At 36.7% G+C, this 17,996-nt stretch overlaps 1 protein-coding gene across 1 annotated transcript in view; it reads left to right on the top strand.

The window, feature by feature from the left end:
* The window catches only part of NME8 (NME/NM23 family member 8), a 52,473-nt gene extending 34,698 nt beyond the window's left edge, over positions 1–17,775 (top strand). Inside the window, exons 13-18 of the mRNA XM_003268948.2 lie at positions 1,695–1,839; positions 2,536–2,643; positions 5,655–5,806; positions 11,825–11,969; positions 14,273–14,510; positions 17,616–17,775. Of these exons, the coding sequence (XP_003268996.1) occupies positions 1,695–1,839; positions 2,536–2,643; positions 5,655–5,806; positions 11,825–11,969; positions 14,273–14,495 (773 nt within the window). The 3' untranslated portion in view covers positions 14,496–14,510; positions 17,616–17,775. The remainder of the gene's footprint in view (positions 1–1,694; positions 1,840–2,535; positions 2,644–5,654; positions 5,807–11,824; positions 11,970–14,272; positions 14,511–17,615) is intronic.
* Positions 17,776–17,996: the final 221 nt, after the last annotated feature.

Raw genomic sequence — 17,996 nt, 5'->3', positions numbered from 1 at the left:
ATTGGTTCTACTCACCAATATGCCTTATTTTGGTTCTACCCACCAACATGCCTTATTTTGGTTCTACTCACCAATATGCCTTATTTTGGTTCCACTCACCAATATGCCTTATTTTGGTTCCACTCACCAATATGCCTTATTTTGGTTCCACTCACCAATATGCCTTATTTTGGTTCTACTCACCAATATGCCTTATTTTGGTTCTACTCACCAATATGCTTTATTTTGGTTCCACTCACCAATATGCCTTATTTTGGTTCCACTCACCAATATGCCTTATTTTGGTTCTACTCACCAATATGACTTATTTTGGTTCTACTCACCAATATGACTTATTTTGGTTCTACTCACCAATATTTTTTCAATTTAACAGTTGGACGGTGAGGACCTTCTCTACACCTGGTTTATAATTCCTTTGTGATCACCTAACTGAGAGAGTGCAAATTAGGGAAGGCAGTCTCCAGGATTCTCAAGGATCGACAATCGACCTACTCTCCCATTAAATCTATTTTCTTTAGCTTTATGCAGATTTACCTTCCCTGAATATTTTTCCTGAGCTTTTGTCATGAGTCATTTCAAGAAGCTATTAATATTTTATGGCAATTGCTTGGGGATTGGTTGTCACTTTTTAAACTGTGGTCATCAGGTACCCTCATTTGAGAAATCTTTTTACAAAATTAGTAATGAAAAGAAACTTCAGTGTCTTCCAAGAATTAATATGATTCCACTTTTTCAAATTTCAAAAGCTATATATCCTGTGTTTTCCTTTTTTCTCTGTGAGGTAGTTCTGAAGCAAATTATTGCTTAAACTGTATTAACATGCATGATACTTTGTTTTATTCTTTCCCTACAATTGTTTGCTTAGTTCTACTTTATTCACTTTATTTCCTGTTTTTTGGCCTTGATAAGGTGCTTAAGGGTGTTCAAGATCTTAGTCAATATTTGTGCTTTTGACTTATCCTTCTTTGTCACAAGATGACCTGCACAGCTCCAAAGATCATGTCCCTCAAACATTCAAAAGCAGGAAGCAGAAGGTGGTGTAGGACAGAGGTTCTCCCTGAGTGCCTCTCTCAGAAGAGTCCCCAGTGTATTTCCTATAAATATCATTGACCATAGCTGGATCACACTGCCACACTATCTGTAAGGAAGGATGGAGGTGTGAGTATTGGATTTTCTAGGCTTCTGTAGTGGGAAGTTGGCAAGAGATAAAAAGGTTGAGAAATACCTTCAGGTATTCAATCACCTTGTTTCTCCCCAAATGGGACAAATCAAATCGTGGTTACTGAACATAAAAATTATTTATAATGACTTCCATAATTGTGTTGGTTGATTATTTAGGTTACTATCTACACACACACACACACATACACACACACAATCACTCACATTCACATGCATACACCCAAGAAAAAGATTTAATGAGATACCTACGTGTGTGTGTGTGTGTGTTGTATATGTGTATGTGTGTGCATGCATGATTCCTATACAATGAAAAATTGGAAATAGCATCATAATGAGATGTTAAGAGATACTGTTCACCTCAAATTAAAACCTAAGAATGTATTTCTGCAAACTTTCAAAATTTCATATGAGAATAAAGTGCATCGTATGCCCTCATGATTGTATATTATGCATTGTGTACATAACCAGTAATCTACCAGTTTAAAACTTATTATGTGACTGTTTTTATTTAGATGATGTTTTGCATATTATTAAAGATGAAGACTTCAAAATACTGGAGCAAAGACAAGTAGTATTATCGGAAAAAGAAGCACAAGCACTGTGCAAGGAATATGAAAATGAAGACTATTTTAATAAACTTATAGAAAACATGACCAGGTAGAATTCAGGTTGAGAAAATTCAGTCTGATTTATTTTTGAATCATGTAAACTTTCTCTTAAGTCTGGTTTCTATTTAAGCTGCCAAACTCCTCAAGTCTGTAAACATGTTCTGAATTTACTTCTCTACCAGTCCTGCTCCCATCCCAATCCTCTGCTCACCTGCCTGTCTTCTCTAGTCGTCCTGGAATGTTACTGGAATAGTAGGAAGGTCTCAGAGGAAGTTACTGGAGTCCCGTTGAGTTGAACACCAGAAGTCCAGGGTGTACAATACTATCAGGTTTAAGCAGAGAACTGACTGACTCTCAAGAGCTTTTGTAATCTTATAGTTAACTAGTTCTAGGAAAGAATGAGTTGCTAGAAATGTGCTGGGTTTCTTTCTAGAAGAATAACTGAAATAGCAATTGAGGCCGAAATCCTGCAAGGGCATATAAACCAGCAGGACCATGGGAACAATGAAAGAAACATCTACAAGAATCATGACCCTCCCCTTCCCTTCCTTTCTCTGCTTCTATTCTTTTATAGATATGCTCTTGAAAACATATCAATGGAAAAAAATTTCAGACCTCTGTTAAAAGATTATTTTACATGTTACATGTTTTTGATCTATTTAACAATATGCATTGTATTGCCTATACATAATTAGCTACTGAGCTACACTTCTTATTACCTCTTCTTTGTTTTCTTTTCTAATAGTGGTCCATCTCTAGCCCTTGTTTTATTGAGAGACAATGGCTTGCAATACTGGAAACAATTACTGGGACCAAGAACTGTTGAAGAAGCCATTGAATATTTTCCAGAGAGGTAGGATTCATACCATGGGTCCCTATCTGTTTTCATGTGGTCCATTTTAAACACATTTTAGATGCAGAGTATTGGAACCACAGCTCTAGTCCAAGGGAGCTTCTCAGGAAAGCTGCCTTTCCTGGGGCAGGAGTGGACCGCTTATGACTGGAGGTCCAGCCCAGTGCCAGCCTGAGGATGGCCAAGGATTTGCAAGAGACCATTGTGAGATGCTAGGCTTGGGGCTGGGAGCTAAGAGGTGTATATTTCAGTCAACAGGTCATCTCTTGGGAGAAATATCCACCCCACCTGCTATTTAGGAGAAATTCCTTTGAGAAGGTTGTGGTGGCAGCTGTAGCTTCTTTAACTGATCATGAGTTTTAAGACGGTGATGACTAATTGAGTATGTACTCTACAATTTAGTGGGAACATTTATTGACTTAGCTTAATGATTAATCTTAGAAATCGGCTAAACTTTGTAATCAACTTGACCCCTGGCATATTACCTGGCACGTAAGGGGAACTCTTTCAATATTTTCTGAGCTTACCTGCTAGGCTTAATATCATCTGCAGGATAGAAATAGTATCTCATGCATCTCCGTATTTGGCAGGAAGCTGATGGAAACAAATTGAATTTCAATTCCCTTGAATTCTTCGTGCCGATTTTAGGGTAGGATTCAATTCAAAGGAAGAGAGGACACCCCTCATACCCCCTTCAAGTGTGCAAGAATATAGATGCTCTTTAAGGCACTGCAAACCTGACATACATGTTGACACAATAAATAACAATAGTTATGAAGCCTCACTTACATGAAAGCTGAAGTGCTTTCTTTTGGGTAGGATATACTTAAATCTGACTTGTGTTGCATTAACATGTATTGCCCCTTAGTTAGCCCTACTCAATTATGTCTTTGCTTATGTGCTAATGACTGTGAAGGATAATAAGCATAGAACCTCTGCAAGTGGTGTGAGCAGAGTGCCATGGAATCATTTAATAAAATGTGGCGTAGAGTGCAATGCATGCCACCAGACAGAGGGATTGCTGTCAACACAAGGCCTGTGCCTGTAGGCACACTGGTCTAGACACTGGGGCACCAAGTGTGGAGGCTCTCAGTTACTGCCCCATCTCCACCCCACTATCATACTGAAAATTGCCACGCGTTCGCAATTAATCTTGATCTTTATTTCTAATTGATCCCCACTTTTCCACTTTCCTTGGCTCCACCCAGCACTTACAGTTGCTTTAGGAATAACTCTTTAAATGGAACTTCACCCCTTTCCTGTGCCTGAATATCAGATTCTATGCTGGCATTGTTTTACCCAAAATATGATAATTTGCATAGAAGAGAAGCACAGCAACCCCTCATTGTTACCTGTTACTCCCTCTATCCCACTATTCCTCCCCCGACATTTTCCAATAATCATGTTTAACAGCATAACAGGGGTTGGGAGAATGCTCTGCATTGAGTAGGGTAAGTGCTCAGGATGGCTCAGGCTGTTTCATTCAATCATTGTGCAAATCCCTCATCCCTGGCAATCACAGAGTCCAAGGGACTAGGGCTAAAAGTATCTCCAGATTAGAGGTGTGGGAACAGCCAAGGGCAGAATGGAAAGGTCGAGGTGATAAGGCAAAAAAACAAAAACAAACAAACAAAACCCTGAATGAGTCACTGAGACCAGAGAGGAAAGAATAGGATCTGGAAGCTGGGGACAGAAAATCAAGTTTCCAGTGATGTGAAGAATCCACATCAGTGTTAGCAGGAAGGAACATTATTCACCATAGCTGGAATTTGTTGGGTTGACTGCCCTGGACGTTTAAAGGGAAAAAAGTGAAATGGGCAGTGAGCATTCTTTGCTACTGAAATATGCATAGATAGAAAGACAGATAAAAAGGACAACTGAAAAAAATACCAAAGAGCAACAACTGATTCAAGGGATACATACTTATTTATAGGAAAGAAAGCATAACAATAAACTGTCTAATCTAATGTGGATGGTCTGGTATTATCAGCATCACTCCTGCCTCTTCCCACAAAGTTGTCCTGTCTACTTCTCTTTTATTGCTGTTGTTGCTCACCTGGAGGGTTCCCTTACAGTATCTTCTGGATTTAATGTTTATAATTTTGTATCTTTGGTCTAGAGTCAAATGCCATGTAATGCTTGTTAATGTGAAGCATTAACACATGGTGAAAGCCACAGAAGAAAATTTATTTAGAGTTCAATACACGCACCATATATTTCAAAGGCATCATCTGATTGCATCTGCAAAATCACCTTCTGAAACAGGTTTTATTGTCATATTTATATTTGAGACAACTAAAGCACAGAGAAGTTAAGCTGCTCCCTAATATCACACAGCTAGCAAGTAGTGCAAGGATTCTACCTCTGAGCTTTTTCACTGCACAGGACATCTATATCAGTCCGTTCTCATGCTGCTATGAAGAAATACCCGAGACTGGGTCATTTATAAAGAAAAGAGGTTTAATTGATACACAGTTCCGCATGGCTGGGGAAGCCTCAGGAAAGTTATAATCGTGGCAGAAGGCACCTCTTCACAGGGTGGCAGGAGAGAGAATGAGTGCCAGCAGGGCTTGTAATACCAGGTGCTTGTAAAACCGTCAGATCTTCTGAGAATTCACTCAGAACAGCATGAGGGCAACTGCCCCCATGATTCATTTAGCTCCCACTAGGTCCTGCCCATGACATGTGGGGATTTTGGGGATTACAATTCAATGTGAGAATTGGGTGGGAACACAGCCAAACCATATCGGCATTCATTCCTCTTTCATGGTTATCTGTCAATATTCATTGTCATGATGATTTAAATGATCACATCCTTTCTTCCTAATGACCGTTACCTCCTTGAAAAGAAGTAGCATGCCCTAAGCCGCCATGTACTTACTTCCTTTTGCACAGTGTCAAGATCTGGAATGATTTGCTGTTATTTGATAACTTTTGAACAACTTATGTAAATTGTGTTATATTATTCTGTTCTGTTCTAATAGCTTTTAAACCTGACTTCTTTTTCAAAGTTTGTGTGCAAAATTTGCGATGGACAGTTTGCCGGTCAACCAGTTGTATGGCAGCGATTCATCAGAAACCGCTGAAAGGGAAATACAGCATTTCTTTCCTCTTCAAAGCACTTTAGGCTTGATTAAACCTCATGCAACAAGTGAACAAAGAGGTAAATATTTGAGAATAAAAGTCAGTGTATACATTTTCTCCAAATTTTGTGAACATTTAAAAAATTAACAAGCAGAAAAGCAAAACAGGAAACAGAAAATTCAAAAAAAGAAAGATTGCGATGAGTACTCCTATCCTTCATTTAGATTCAATGATTAACTTTGTCATATTTTCTCTTGCTGTCTCTCTCAGGTCTCCCTCCCTCATCCTTGTCTTTGTCTTTCTCTTAATCAGAAATGATATTGAATTTTGCTGAAGTCCTTTTCAGAATTTATGAAAATGATGAGTTATTTTTTCCATGGATATATTAGTACGGAATATCATGTTAATGATATTTCAAATATTGAACTATGTCCTTCCATTCCTATATAGATGTTGCTTAGTTACGATGCATTTTTAGATATGCTATTGGATACTATTTGCTTATATTTTACTTTTTTTTGTATTGAGACATAAAAGTGAGATTGATCTCTGCTTTCCATTTTTTTGGTTTGATATCTATCAGGTTTAGAAATCAATGGAATACTTCATAAGGAATGTGAACATCTTTTTCAGTGCTCCAAAAGAGTGTAAGCAGCACTGAGATTGGTATTTGGAGGTTTGGTAAAATTTTCCTGTGAAAATATCTGGGCCTGTTGTTTTTTTGTGGGATAATTATTTGATTGCTTTCTCTGTTTCTTTTATGGAAATTGCTCTGTTTAAGCTTTCTATCACCCTTTGAGTAAATACAGTTAAATTATACCTTCCTAGGAAGTTATCTATTCCAGCTACATAATTTGTAAAGTAATTTTTTATCATTACTATATTTCCTCCATTTCAGTGATTATTTCTACTTTACCATTTCTTATTTTGTTATCTTTCAAACAATAAAAATTTAATTTATTCATGAGTTCTATGTTTTTCTCTTTTCTAACTACTATTTTTGGTTTTATCTTCATGATTTTCTTCCTTCTATTTTCTAGTAGTTTTTTCTTATGTTCTTCTTCTAGCTTTTTGAGTTGAATATTAAATTTATTTATTTTCAACTTTTAATTTTTATTGATAAGAAATTTTAAGGTTATACATTTTTCTTTGGTTACTGCTTTAATTATAGCCCACAGGTTCTAATGCATAGAGTTTTCATTATCATTGATTATTGATAATTAGTTATTGAAATTTTGTAATTTTAGTTTGTATTTTCCCTTGGGCCTTAGAATTATTCAACAAATAAATTATTTTTAAAGATATTTTTTAAAATTCTGGTAGAAGAAAAAGCTTGCATTTTTTTGAAATTATCATGGTATTGCCGAACTACCATATGGCAAACTTTTGTGAAGATTCTACGTGTCTGAGGAGAAAAAATATTATCACTAGTATCATGGTGAAAAGTTTGAATATAAGATAAAACCAGCCTTACAGTTTGATTCATCTTGATTTATTTTTTCCCGACTTGATCTGTCTTGAATTTTGGGGATCCTCAGAAACTAAAGGTGTGAGTCACCTGTTTTCAGTATATTGTTGGCTATATTTCCTGTATTTTCTGATTCATAATGGTGGTGGCCATGTTATTTGATACATAGATATTTAAAACTATTCATGGTAAATTTAGTTTTTAGCATTACACGAGGTTCTTATTTGTCTCATTAAATGCCTTGGGGCCTGAATTCTGTATTGTTTGCTATCAAGACCACACACCCTGCTTTCTTATTATTTGCATTTGCCTTGTATATTTTTGCCTATTTATTTTTAGCCTTTTTGAATCACTTTTTTTAGGCTTGTCTCACACATAAAATCCATAAAGGCAGATTTATATTCCTGACTTTCTCTTAAAATATATGTTAAACAGCCAAATTCACTGTAATAAAACAGTACACAACTGATGTATTTTTAATTTTTTAAATTGAAACATCATTGTCCATATTCATGGGGTACATTATGATGTTTTGATAGATGTACACATTATGTAATAATCAAATCAGGGTATATAGCATACCCATTACCTCATAACTTTATCATTTCTTTGTGGTGAGAACATTCAAAGTCTCCTCTTCTACCTATTTTGAAATATACAATGTAATATTATTAACTATAGTTACCCTACTATGCAGTAGAACACCAGAACTTATACCCAAAGACTTATCTCTCCCTATTTCTCCCTCCCCCATACCCTCCCCGCCTCTAGTAAGCACCATTCTGCTCTCTACTTCTAGGCGATCAACTTCTTTAGGTTCCACATACGAGTGAGATCATGCAGTATTTGTCTTTTCTGTGCCTGGCTTATTTCACTTAAGATAATGACCTCTAGGTTCTTCTATGTTGTCACAAATGACAGGATTTCATTACTTTTTATAGCTGAATAATATTCCATTATGTATATACATCACACTTTCGTTATCCATTCATCCATCAATTTTTATTGATAATAAATAGGTTGATTTTATTTATGTTGATTCCAAATCTTGGCTATTGTGGATAATGCTGCAATAAACATATGAGTACAGATATTTCTTCAATGTACTGATTTTATTTCCTTTGGATATATATCCATAGTAGGATTGCTGGATCATATATGGTAGTTCTATTTTTAATTTTTTAAGAGATGTTGAGCATTTTTTCGTATATCTGTTGGTCATTATATGTTCAACAGATGTCTTTTGAGAAATGCCTATTCAGGTTTTTACCGATTTTTAAACCAGAATCCTTTTTTGGGGGTTTTTGTTTGTTTGCTATTGAGTTGAGTTCCTTATGTATGCTCTATATTAACCCTTTTTCAGATGCATAGTTTGAAAATATTTTCTTGAATTCTGTAGGTTGTCTCTTCACTCTGTTGATTTTTTTCTTCACTATGTAGAATTTAGTTTGATATAATCCCGTTTGTCTAGTTTTGCTTTTGTTGCCTGTGCTTTTGAGGTCTTATCAAAAAAATCACTGCCGAGACCAATGCTATGAAGCATTTCACCTATATTTTCTTCTAGTAGTTTTATTGTTTTAGGTCTTACAGGAAAAAAATTTAGTAGATGAGATAAAGTCACATAATATGTTTATTTTATGTTAATGATATGTTTAGTTTCAAACATCTTATTATTTTAAGTTATATTTACTTTACATGTTATTTTTCATTTACTGTTGTTCTTCTCTGTGTGGTCTTTTACATTTTCTTTTGTGTTTGAGAAATTTATTTGTTCTGGAAGCTATTTTTATTGCAACATCTATCAGGGTTGTCCAAGGGAAAGAATATAGTCATGGGTTCTTAGTTTCTGTTTCTGATTGGTCCAGTAAAGCCCCTTCCTCATCCTTCTTTTCTGGTTATCACTAGAGACAGAAACTAAAAACCATGGCTTTGGGCTGCTAAAAGCCTAAAACAAAACACAACAACAACAACAACAAAAGGTGGGACGGATAAGCTTGAAAGTTCTCTTTTCTTGACTGAGTGCCTATTATTTGTTTTCTCTGCTTTAAATGATATCCTATTACCTTTCCGACAATTAGGTATTTAATCTACTTTCTCATTTCTTGAGCTATTCTCCTATTTTTTGAACTTGTGTTAAATGTTAAATGTACTTTGTTAGAAAATATATTATTAACATATATGCTGGATAAAAATAATCCTAGGCTCACATTTTTTTTCTTGGAGTTTCTTGACGGGGTATCTCTATTCTTGTTTCCTGCATTTCTTTCAAGAAACCTGGTGCCATACTGATTTTTGTTTCATTGTAATATGGTGTTTTGCCAGAAGACAGGGTTAATTTTTGTTTGTTTCTTAAGTCTAGTAGCTTTACTAACATATGTCTGAGATTTGACCACTCTTGGTTTCTTTTTCCAGATACATGTTAGTCTTTTTCACTGTCTAGATTCTTATCTTCTCTTATTTCAAGACGGTTTTCCTGCCTCATAGTTTTAAATATTAGTTCTGTTCCATTGTTCTTTTTTTTCTTTAGGGATTTCACCAACTGGAACTAACAGGGGATTCTTTTGAAGTTTCTGAGTGTTTAGATTGACTTACTCAATTTTTAGTTAAAAATATTCTCTTTTGGTATGATGAAGTCAAATTTCTTAAATAAATATAGTAATATATATTATTTAATTATATATATACACAGATATGTACACACACATACCTACATACACACACGTGTAGACATGCTTATCTTTGCCTAACTTCTGTAACTATCACTTTCCCTATTGACTTCTCTTTCTTTATTTTGCTTCCCTTTACTTGGCTATTTTTACTTCTGTTCTCCATGTCCTTCTCTGTATTTTAAGTTACATTAGACATCTAGTTTATTTCTGTTATTTTATCTTTGTCTTTCGTGGGTGCAGCTTTTATTTCACATCTACTTATTGCTTGGCCATTTCTAGTTTTGAGTTTGAAGTTCTGATTTATGATTTATGATTTTTTTAATGTTCAAACTGCTTAATTCACATTAGGGTGTTGTGTTACAGTTTGGGAGGTACTTGTCATCCTTCTGCTGGCTTTCTTTCTTCCTCCCTCCCTTCCTCTTTCTCTTTCTTTTATTTATTTCTTTAAAAGGGGAATAAATTTTTTAATTAGCATAGTAATTTTAATTTTATCTTTTATAATGGTTCAGTAAAGATTAATAAGTGTTTGGGTTAGCTCATTTCATTTCTCAGCTCAGATTTTCCCTTGGTTTTGTATTAATATAATTAGGTAGTTTCTTAATAGGTAGGGCCTTTGCAGGGGGTGAATCTATCTCACTACCTACAGTACTCTCTGTTTATCTTGAACGTTAACCTGAGCCACTTGCTGTCTTTATCTAAGAACTGTAAGAGACTTTTCTTTTCCAAGGTGCCTCCTTTTACCACAAAGTATTGATTTCCAAAAACTGCATTAGTCTTCAAATACCTTGCTTGCAATGCCACAATCACCCACTCCTACCCTAATTCATTCTTCACGGTGCAAAGGAAATTATCGTTTTAGAGCACAGATCTGAATATGTTCTTGCTTAGAATGCTTTAAATGTTCCTTGCTGTTTTTAGAGGAAAGTCCAGATTTCTTCACAGGGCATAGCTCTTGATAATCCTTCTTCTACTTACTTGGCCAACTTCATCTCCAGTATATTTTCACCCAGTCACTTCTTTCTGCCCTCTGCACTTGGCATACATTACTCACTCTGCCTGCAATGTCCTTTCGCTACTTGTCCACTTGGTGATCACACCTTATTTTTTCCATGCTTAACACAAAGGTCGATGTCTCTGTGAAGTCATCCCTGACCTCTTCAGAGAAAGTTAATTGTTTTCTCACCTGTGGTTCTGGGGACCTTATATATTACTCTATAATAATGATTACTTTCTCATGATATCTTTATAGGCCTTGCTCTCTGTTGAGACAGTTAGTCTCTGAGGAAAGGTTTATATTTTCTTCCCTTTCATTTCTGCAGTGCCTGTCTTAGGGCAGAGCCTGGCCACCTCCCTTCCAGCAGGAGAGGTCCAGCCTTCTCCAGGCTGTCTGTTGGTTATAATCATATTGCCTTTAGCTCCCAGACCATTCTATGTGCTTTTGATCTGGAGCAAAGAACAGGCCGTTTTCCCAGAAAGCGCCCAGTTTCTCAGTTGGTTCATCTTTGTCTCTAGAATGTAGCCCTCAAAACTTGGGCTGTTGGTGAGATTTTGACAACATTTGCTTTAATTCCCTGATTCTTCAGGGAGAAGAGTTCAGATTGGCTTTATCCTTCAATCCATATCTAGCAAGAAATTCCTTGGAATTTGTAGTATGAAGGTGAAAATATATCTTTATTCTTAGCTTGAGAGCAGGTCCCTTCGCCTTCTACTCTTGTGGTCTACTAGGTGTTTCAGGTGGTTTCTGGAAAGGTGAACCTCAGAGACTGAAAATCTACATTAACATACTAAAATTCTGAATGTCAATTTGGTGCTTTGGAATTTTAATTCAGTTTGGCAGTTTTGTCATGTTAAACCACAATATGCAAGTTAAACTGTCATTTTCCTTAGTTATTTCAGTCTACTTGAGTATGGAGGAAAAGTGAAGCAATCTGCAATATTATCAAATATCTGTTTTTCTTAGAGCAGATCCTGAAGATGATTAAGGAGGCTGGGTTTGATCTGACACAGGTGAAGAAAATGTTCCTAACTCCTGAGCAAATAGAGAAAATTTATCCAAAAATAACAGGAAAAGACTTTTATAAAGATTTATTGGAAATGTTATCTGAGTAAGTTTCTGATACATAATTATTTGCATTATAAAAGTGGTAAATGTTCATTATAGAAACTTTGAAAAATGCAAAAGTTAATTAAAACATTTAATCTAATCTCATTCATGAAAAGACATTCTGCTACCATTCATGGTTCATCTTTTTTCTGTTTCCTTACCTCCCCACATCTTCTTTTCTCTCTCTCCTTCTGTCTCTCCTCGCTCCCTTCCTTTCATTCTCTCTTCCTTCCTACTTTCCTTTCTCCCTTTCCTTCCCTTCCCTTCCCTTCCCTTCCCTTCCCTTCCCTTCCCTTCCCTTCCCTTCCCTTCCCTTCCCTTCCCTTCTCGTTTCTCTAGGTCTTCGCATTAGACATAGAGGCTGCCTCAGTTCAAATCCCTGCTTTGCCAGCATACTTAGTTGTTGCCTGAGTTTCCTTATCTGTTGAATGGGAGTAATAATAGTATCTATCTAATAGGCTTGTTGGGAGGGCTACATAATTGATGTGTTGAAAGTACCTAGAACAGTGCATGACAGATATTAAACACTTGATAAATGTTAGCTATGATTATTCACATCTTTTTTTACATGCGTTGATACCTTGTAAAACTATGTATACATAATAACATAAATATTACTATAAGAAATACACTCTTTTAAAACTTCTTTCTACATGATACATCTGTTCCTGACAACACATACTTTTATAACCACCGCATAGAAATTAAAGGCTAACATTTATTGTTTCCTTAATTCCAGGCCTTGTGATGAGCTGTACACACTTTATTTCATTTGATTCTTATAATAATAACTCTATGAAGTAGTTTTACTAGAATTTCCACTTTGATTTTGAGAGAACATAGGTCCCGGGCTAGAAGTTGTCCACAGTCACAAAACTAGTGTTTCGCTGGGTCCTGAACCCAGGGAGTCTCTGCTTTTAACTGCTGCTTTCCAAAGCTCTCTTTCACACAGAGTTCATAATCATGTGAACATCATTATCGATTTACTATGAGTTAAATGTCTTTTCTATTTTATATATATTAAACATCAAATATTTTCTATACCGTCATGCTTTGCAGTATAATATTTCAGTCATAATGAATTACATGTACAGCAGTAGTGCCATAAGATTATAATGGAGCTGAAAAATTCCTATTGCTTTAGTGACATCATGATCATTGTAATGCAATGCATTACCATTTCTGTTCATATATGTTTAGATACACAAATAACACTGTGTTACAGTTGTCTACAGTATTCAGTATGGTAACATGCTATACAGGTTTATAGCCCAGGAGCCCGCCTAGGTGTGTAAGAGGCCATTCTATCTAGGTTTCTCTAAGTATATTCTATGATGTTTGCACTACAATGAAATAGCGTAATGTCACATTTCTCAGAATGTATCTGCATTATTAAGAGGTACATGACTGTGCATACACACACACATGCACACACACACACACGCACACACACACACACGTGTGTATAAAATACATATAAGAAACCTCTTTAATTGCACATCTTCCCTTTTTTCAGTTCCTGACCATTTGTCAATGAGTTTAGGAAGGCAGAATTTATAAAGTTAACCAAATTTAATGGAATATATGTGCTATTTAGATATAAATAATAAGCAGAAGCCTAGGACTGCACCATGACAGCTTAGAAAACTTTCATACTTACTGCAGGTTGCATTTTCTGGGAAGCTGGAAGAGTTTCTTGTTCAGGCTATTGAGTAAGGATGCCACAAGGAAGAGAGGGCAAAGAAGCAGGATGGGGAAGACGGCAAGTCAAGATAATAGTGCAGACCAGACAACAGCCTCTGCTAACCACAGCTAGATGGGTCTATCAGAGTTGTCCAGTATTGGCTGAGATGACCAGGCTGTTGTATGCTCACATCACTCAGTTACTTGAAGTAGGCCATCCTGGCAATGAGGGTGGCCTGAACAAGGTGGCTATCTTAACTTGAGGCAATCCCTGAAGGGGTTAGAGGTTGCTAGCCAACCATAAAGCAACAAGTCCTGAATCCATGACAATGTCTCTATTTACAAACCTCAAAGTAGCAAAATAATAAGACTTCATTGACAAATATTCTATAGAATTAAATTATAGCACTCACCTAGCATATAAACCTATTAGAAGAGGGAGAAATGAAAAAAAGAGAGTACATGATTGCACTGATAAGGACAAAGAATGAAAAGGAGCTCCCTGGCCCAGGCTGCAGTGTTCTGTCTTTAGCCTTATTTGCAGTGTTCTGTCTTTAGCCTTGTTTGCAGTGTCAAGAGTTCTCAGTAGGCTGAGTCTTCTGAAAGCACTGTTCTTTGCAGGGGTCCATCTATGGTCATGATTCTGACCAAGTGGAATGCTGTTGCAGAATGGAGACGATTGATGGGCCCAACAGACCCAGAAGAAGCAAAAGTACTTTCCCCTGACTCTATCCGAGCCCGGTTTGGAATAAGTAAGCTGAAAAACATTGTCCATGGAGCATCTAACGTCTATGAAGCAAAAGAGGTTGTTAATAGACTCTTTGAGAATCCTGAGGAAAACTAAAGTATATACTGTGAAGTACGTACCTGTTTAATTATTATTTTATTTTATTTGCTTGTTGCAGTGACTGAGGCTAGGACAAACCTGTCCTAAAAAGAGAAGAACTTTTCCTAAATTCCTGAATCAAACTTTATTTCCTGTGAGACACACTGTTCTGCTGCATAGTAACCACACAGCCTCAAAGCTGAGCCTTGTAGATGCTGATGACCTTGGGGATTCTGGTTGCTTGTAACCAGGCTGAGGATGCTGCATCCAGGCTGGAGGGATAGAGACAACAGGGCAAGCACCACACCCACTGGTTCACACACCTTGGTCTTGAGTTGTGGTGTCATCTACCATAATATAAAAAGCCTCATGCAGTCCCTCTACTCAGCTCCTTTCCACTTCTCCACTTTGAATGGCCAAAGTTTCTTTCTTTTTATCTTTATTTGTTCTAAAGAAAAAAGCCAAAAACAAAACAAAACAAAGCAAAAAACAGGATACATGTGCAGAACGTGCAGGTTTGTTACATAGGTATATGTGTGCCATGGTGGTTTGCTGCACCTATTGACCTGTCCTTTAAGATCCTTCCCCTCACCCCCCACCCCCCAACAGGCCCTGGTGTGCGTTGTTCCCTTCTCTGTGTCCGTGTGTTCCCAATGTTCGACTCCCACTTATGAGTGAGAACATGTAGTGTTTGGTTTTCTGTTCCGGTGTTAGTTTGCTGAGGATGGTGACTTCCAGTTTCATCCATGTCCCTGCAAAGGACATAATCTTTTTGATGGCTGCATAGTATTCCATGTACCACATTTTCTTTATCCAGTCTATCGCTGATGTGCATTTGGGTTGGTGCCATGTCTTTGCTGTTGTAAATATTGCTGCAATAAACATATGTGTGCACGTGTCTTTATAGTAGAATGATTTATATCCCTTTGGGTAGGTATATACCCGGTAATGAAATTACTGGGTCAAATGGTATCTCTGGTTCTAGATCCTTGAGGAATCACCATACTGTCTTCCACAATGATTGAACTAATTTACATTCCCACCAACAGTGTAAAAGTGTTACTATTTCTCCACAGCCTCACCAGCATCTATTATTCCTGACTTTTTAGTAATTGCCTGAATGGCCAAAGTACAATGATTGTACAGTGTACAGTGATTGAAAAACCCACAGTCACCTTGGGCTGGTGGGAATATAAAATGGTGCATCTTCTGGATAATCGTTTGGCAGTTTCTTAAAAGGTTAAACATAGAATCATTATTTAACCCATCAATTCTATTCCTAGGTGTATTCCCAAGAGAACTGAAAACAGGGACTCAAACATATACTTGTACAGTAATGTTTATAGCAAAATGATTCACAATAGCCAAAAGGAAGAAACCAGCCAAGTGTCCATAAAGTGTGGTATAAAGATACAACGGAATATTATTTAGCCATTCAAAGGAATAAAGTATTGATGCATACTGCAACGTGGATGAATCTCAAAAAAATTTTGCTAAATGAAATGTTAGACAAAGAAGAACACATATTGAATGTTACCGCTTATATGAGGTACCTAGAACAAGCAATTATAGAGAGAAAAAGTAAATTATAGCTTGGGGCTGAAGGAAGAGTGAAATTGTAAGTTATTGCTTAATGGATGCAGAGTTTTTTTTTAAGTTGACAAAATATTTTGGAAATTGTGGTGATGTTTGCAAACCATGTAAATGTCATTAAGACCATTGATTCGTACACTCAAATGGTTGCAATGGCAAATTTAATACACACACCCCCTGACATATTGCCAGGATAAAAAAAAAAGTAACAAAAATAGTGAAATAAGGAAGAATGATTTCTCAGACAAGCACAAAAAGCTCTTGCAAGAGAACTCTTCAAAACCCCTTCCAAAATGATACAAAACTGTTAGTGTTACATTTTTAAAAGAAAATGCATATACTCCTAACCTCGAAACCCTTAATTAAAAGTAAGCCTTTATGGTAGGAGTGTAAATTAGTTCAACCATTGTGGAGGACAGTGTGCTGGTTCCTCGAAAACCTGGAACCAGAAATACCATTTGACCCAGCAATCCCATTACTGGATATATACCCAAAGGAATATAAATCCTTCTATAAAGATACATGCACGGATATATTTATGGCAGAACTATTTACAATAGCGAAGATATGGAATCAGTCTAAATGCCCATCGATGATAGACTGGATAAAGAAAATGTGGTACATACGTGGCATGGACTACTATGCAGCCATAAAAGGGAATGAGATCATGTCCTTTGCAGGGACATGGACAGAGTTGGAAGCCATTATCCTCAGCAAACTAATGCAGGAACAGAAAACCAAACACTGCATGTTCTCACTTATAAGTGGGAGCTGAATGATGAGAACACATGGACACATGGGGGGAACAACACACACTAGAGCCTGCCAGTGGGGGCTGGGGGAGGGAGAGCATCAGGAAGAATAGCTAATGGATGCTGGGCTTAATACCTAGGTGATGGGATGATCTGTGCAGCAAACTACCATGGCACACATTTACCTCTGCAACAAACCTGCACATCCTGTACACATACCCCTGAACTTAAAATAAAGTTGAAGAAGAAAATAAGCCTTTAATAAAGTTCTTAAGCAGATAGTAAATAAAGGAAATTTTGTTTCAAACAAAATACAACAATACCAACAAACTCCTTAAACTCTTTCTTGGACATCTCTGACCTGAGAGTCCTGCTGAACCCCCAGCTGCTCCCCCAGGCCACCCCACAGCCCCGCCTCTACACTCCAGCCTGTCCATCATGTTCAGAAGGAGCTGCACAATCTGTCCTGGTATTTTTCTCACCCCCTTCCTATTGTCTTCCTAACCTTTGGCTTAACCAGCAGTTTTGAATCCTTGAACGGGTTGGGTAGAAAGCTTACTCACAAGTTAATATTTTTAACTCTGTCACAAATGTTTGTTCATTAACTCATTGCTCTGTAAATGTTTGATGACTGCTTACTTGCTCAGTCAGGCTGTCTATAGGTAAAGGTTAAGGCCCATCTCCCCGCTCTGTGATTTGTGTGCAAAACTTCAATATGGAAACTGATAACTGCTTAAAGATTAGCGTATAGCACTGTCATTTATTTTATTAAGTGCATTCTTTCTTTTCCTAGAACTTTGAGAAGATAATACATACGTTCACATCAATATACAACCATTTGGCACAGCTTCCTGGGAATAAAAAGAAAAACATGCTTTGGAGGAAAACTCACCTCAAGTTACAAAAATGAATGGCTATGCATAACAACAATAAAAATGTATTCCCCAAACAAATCTTAATGTTTATTTGTACCCGATCTTCCAGAAAAGATTTAAGGTATATAAATGCACACAATATACAACAAGATAATTGAGGGAGGAACATGAAATGTGGGGAAGAAGAGAGTAGGTGAGATCAAATAAAGCCAGGAGTGGAGTTAAATACAAATGCATACTGCCTAATGTATATTTAAAATTGGTCAAAGTTTTGACTCTAAATTTTCTTGCAGAAAATG

Source organism: Nomascus leucogenys, chromosome 17 (genome assembly GCF_006542625.1).
Source record: "Nomascus leucogenys isolate Asia chromosome 17, Asia_NLE_v1, whole genome shotgun sequence".
Classification (NCBI taxonomy): Eukaryota; Metazoa; Chordata; class Mammalia; order Primates; family Hylobatidae; genus Nomascus; species Nomascus leucogenys.
The sequence above is the reverse complement of the archived record's forward strand: the minus strand, read 5'-3'. Positions and strand labels throughout refer to the sequence as shown.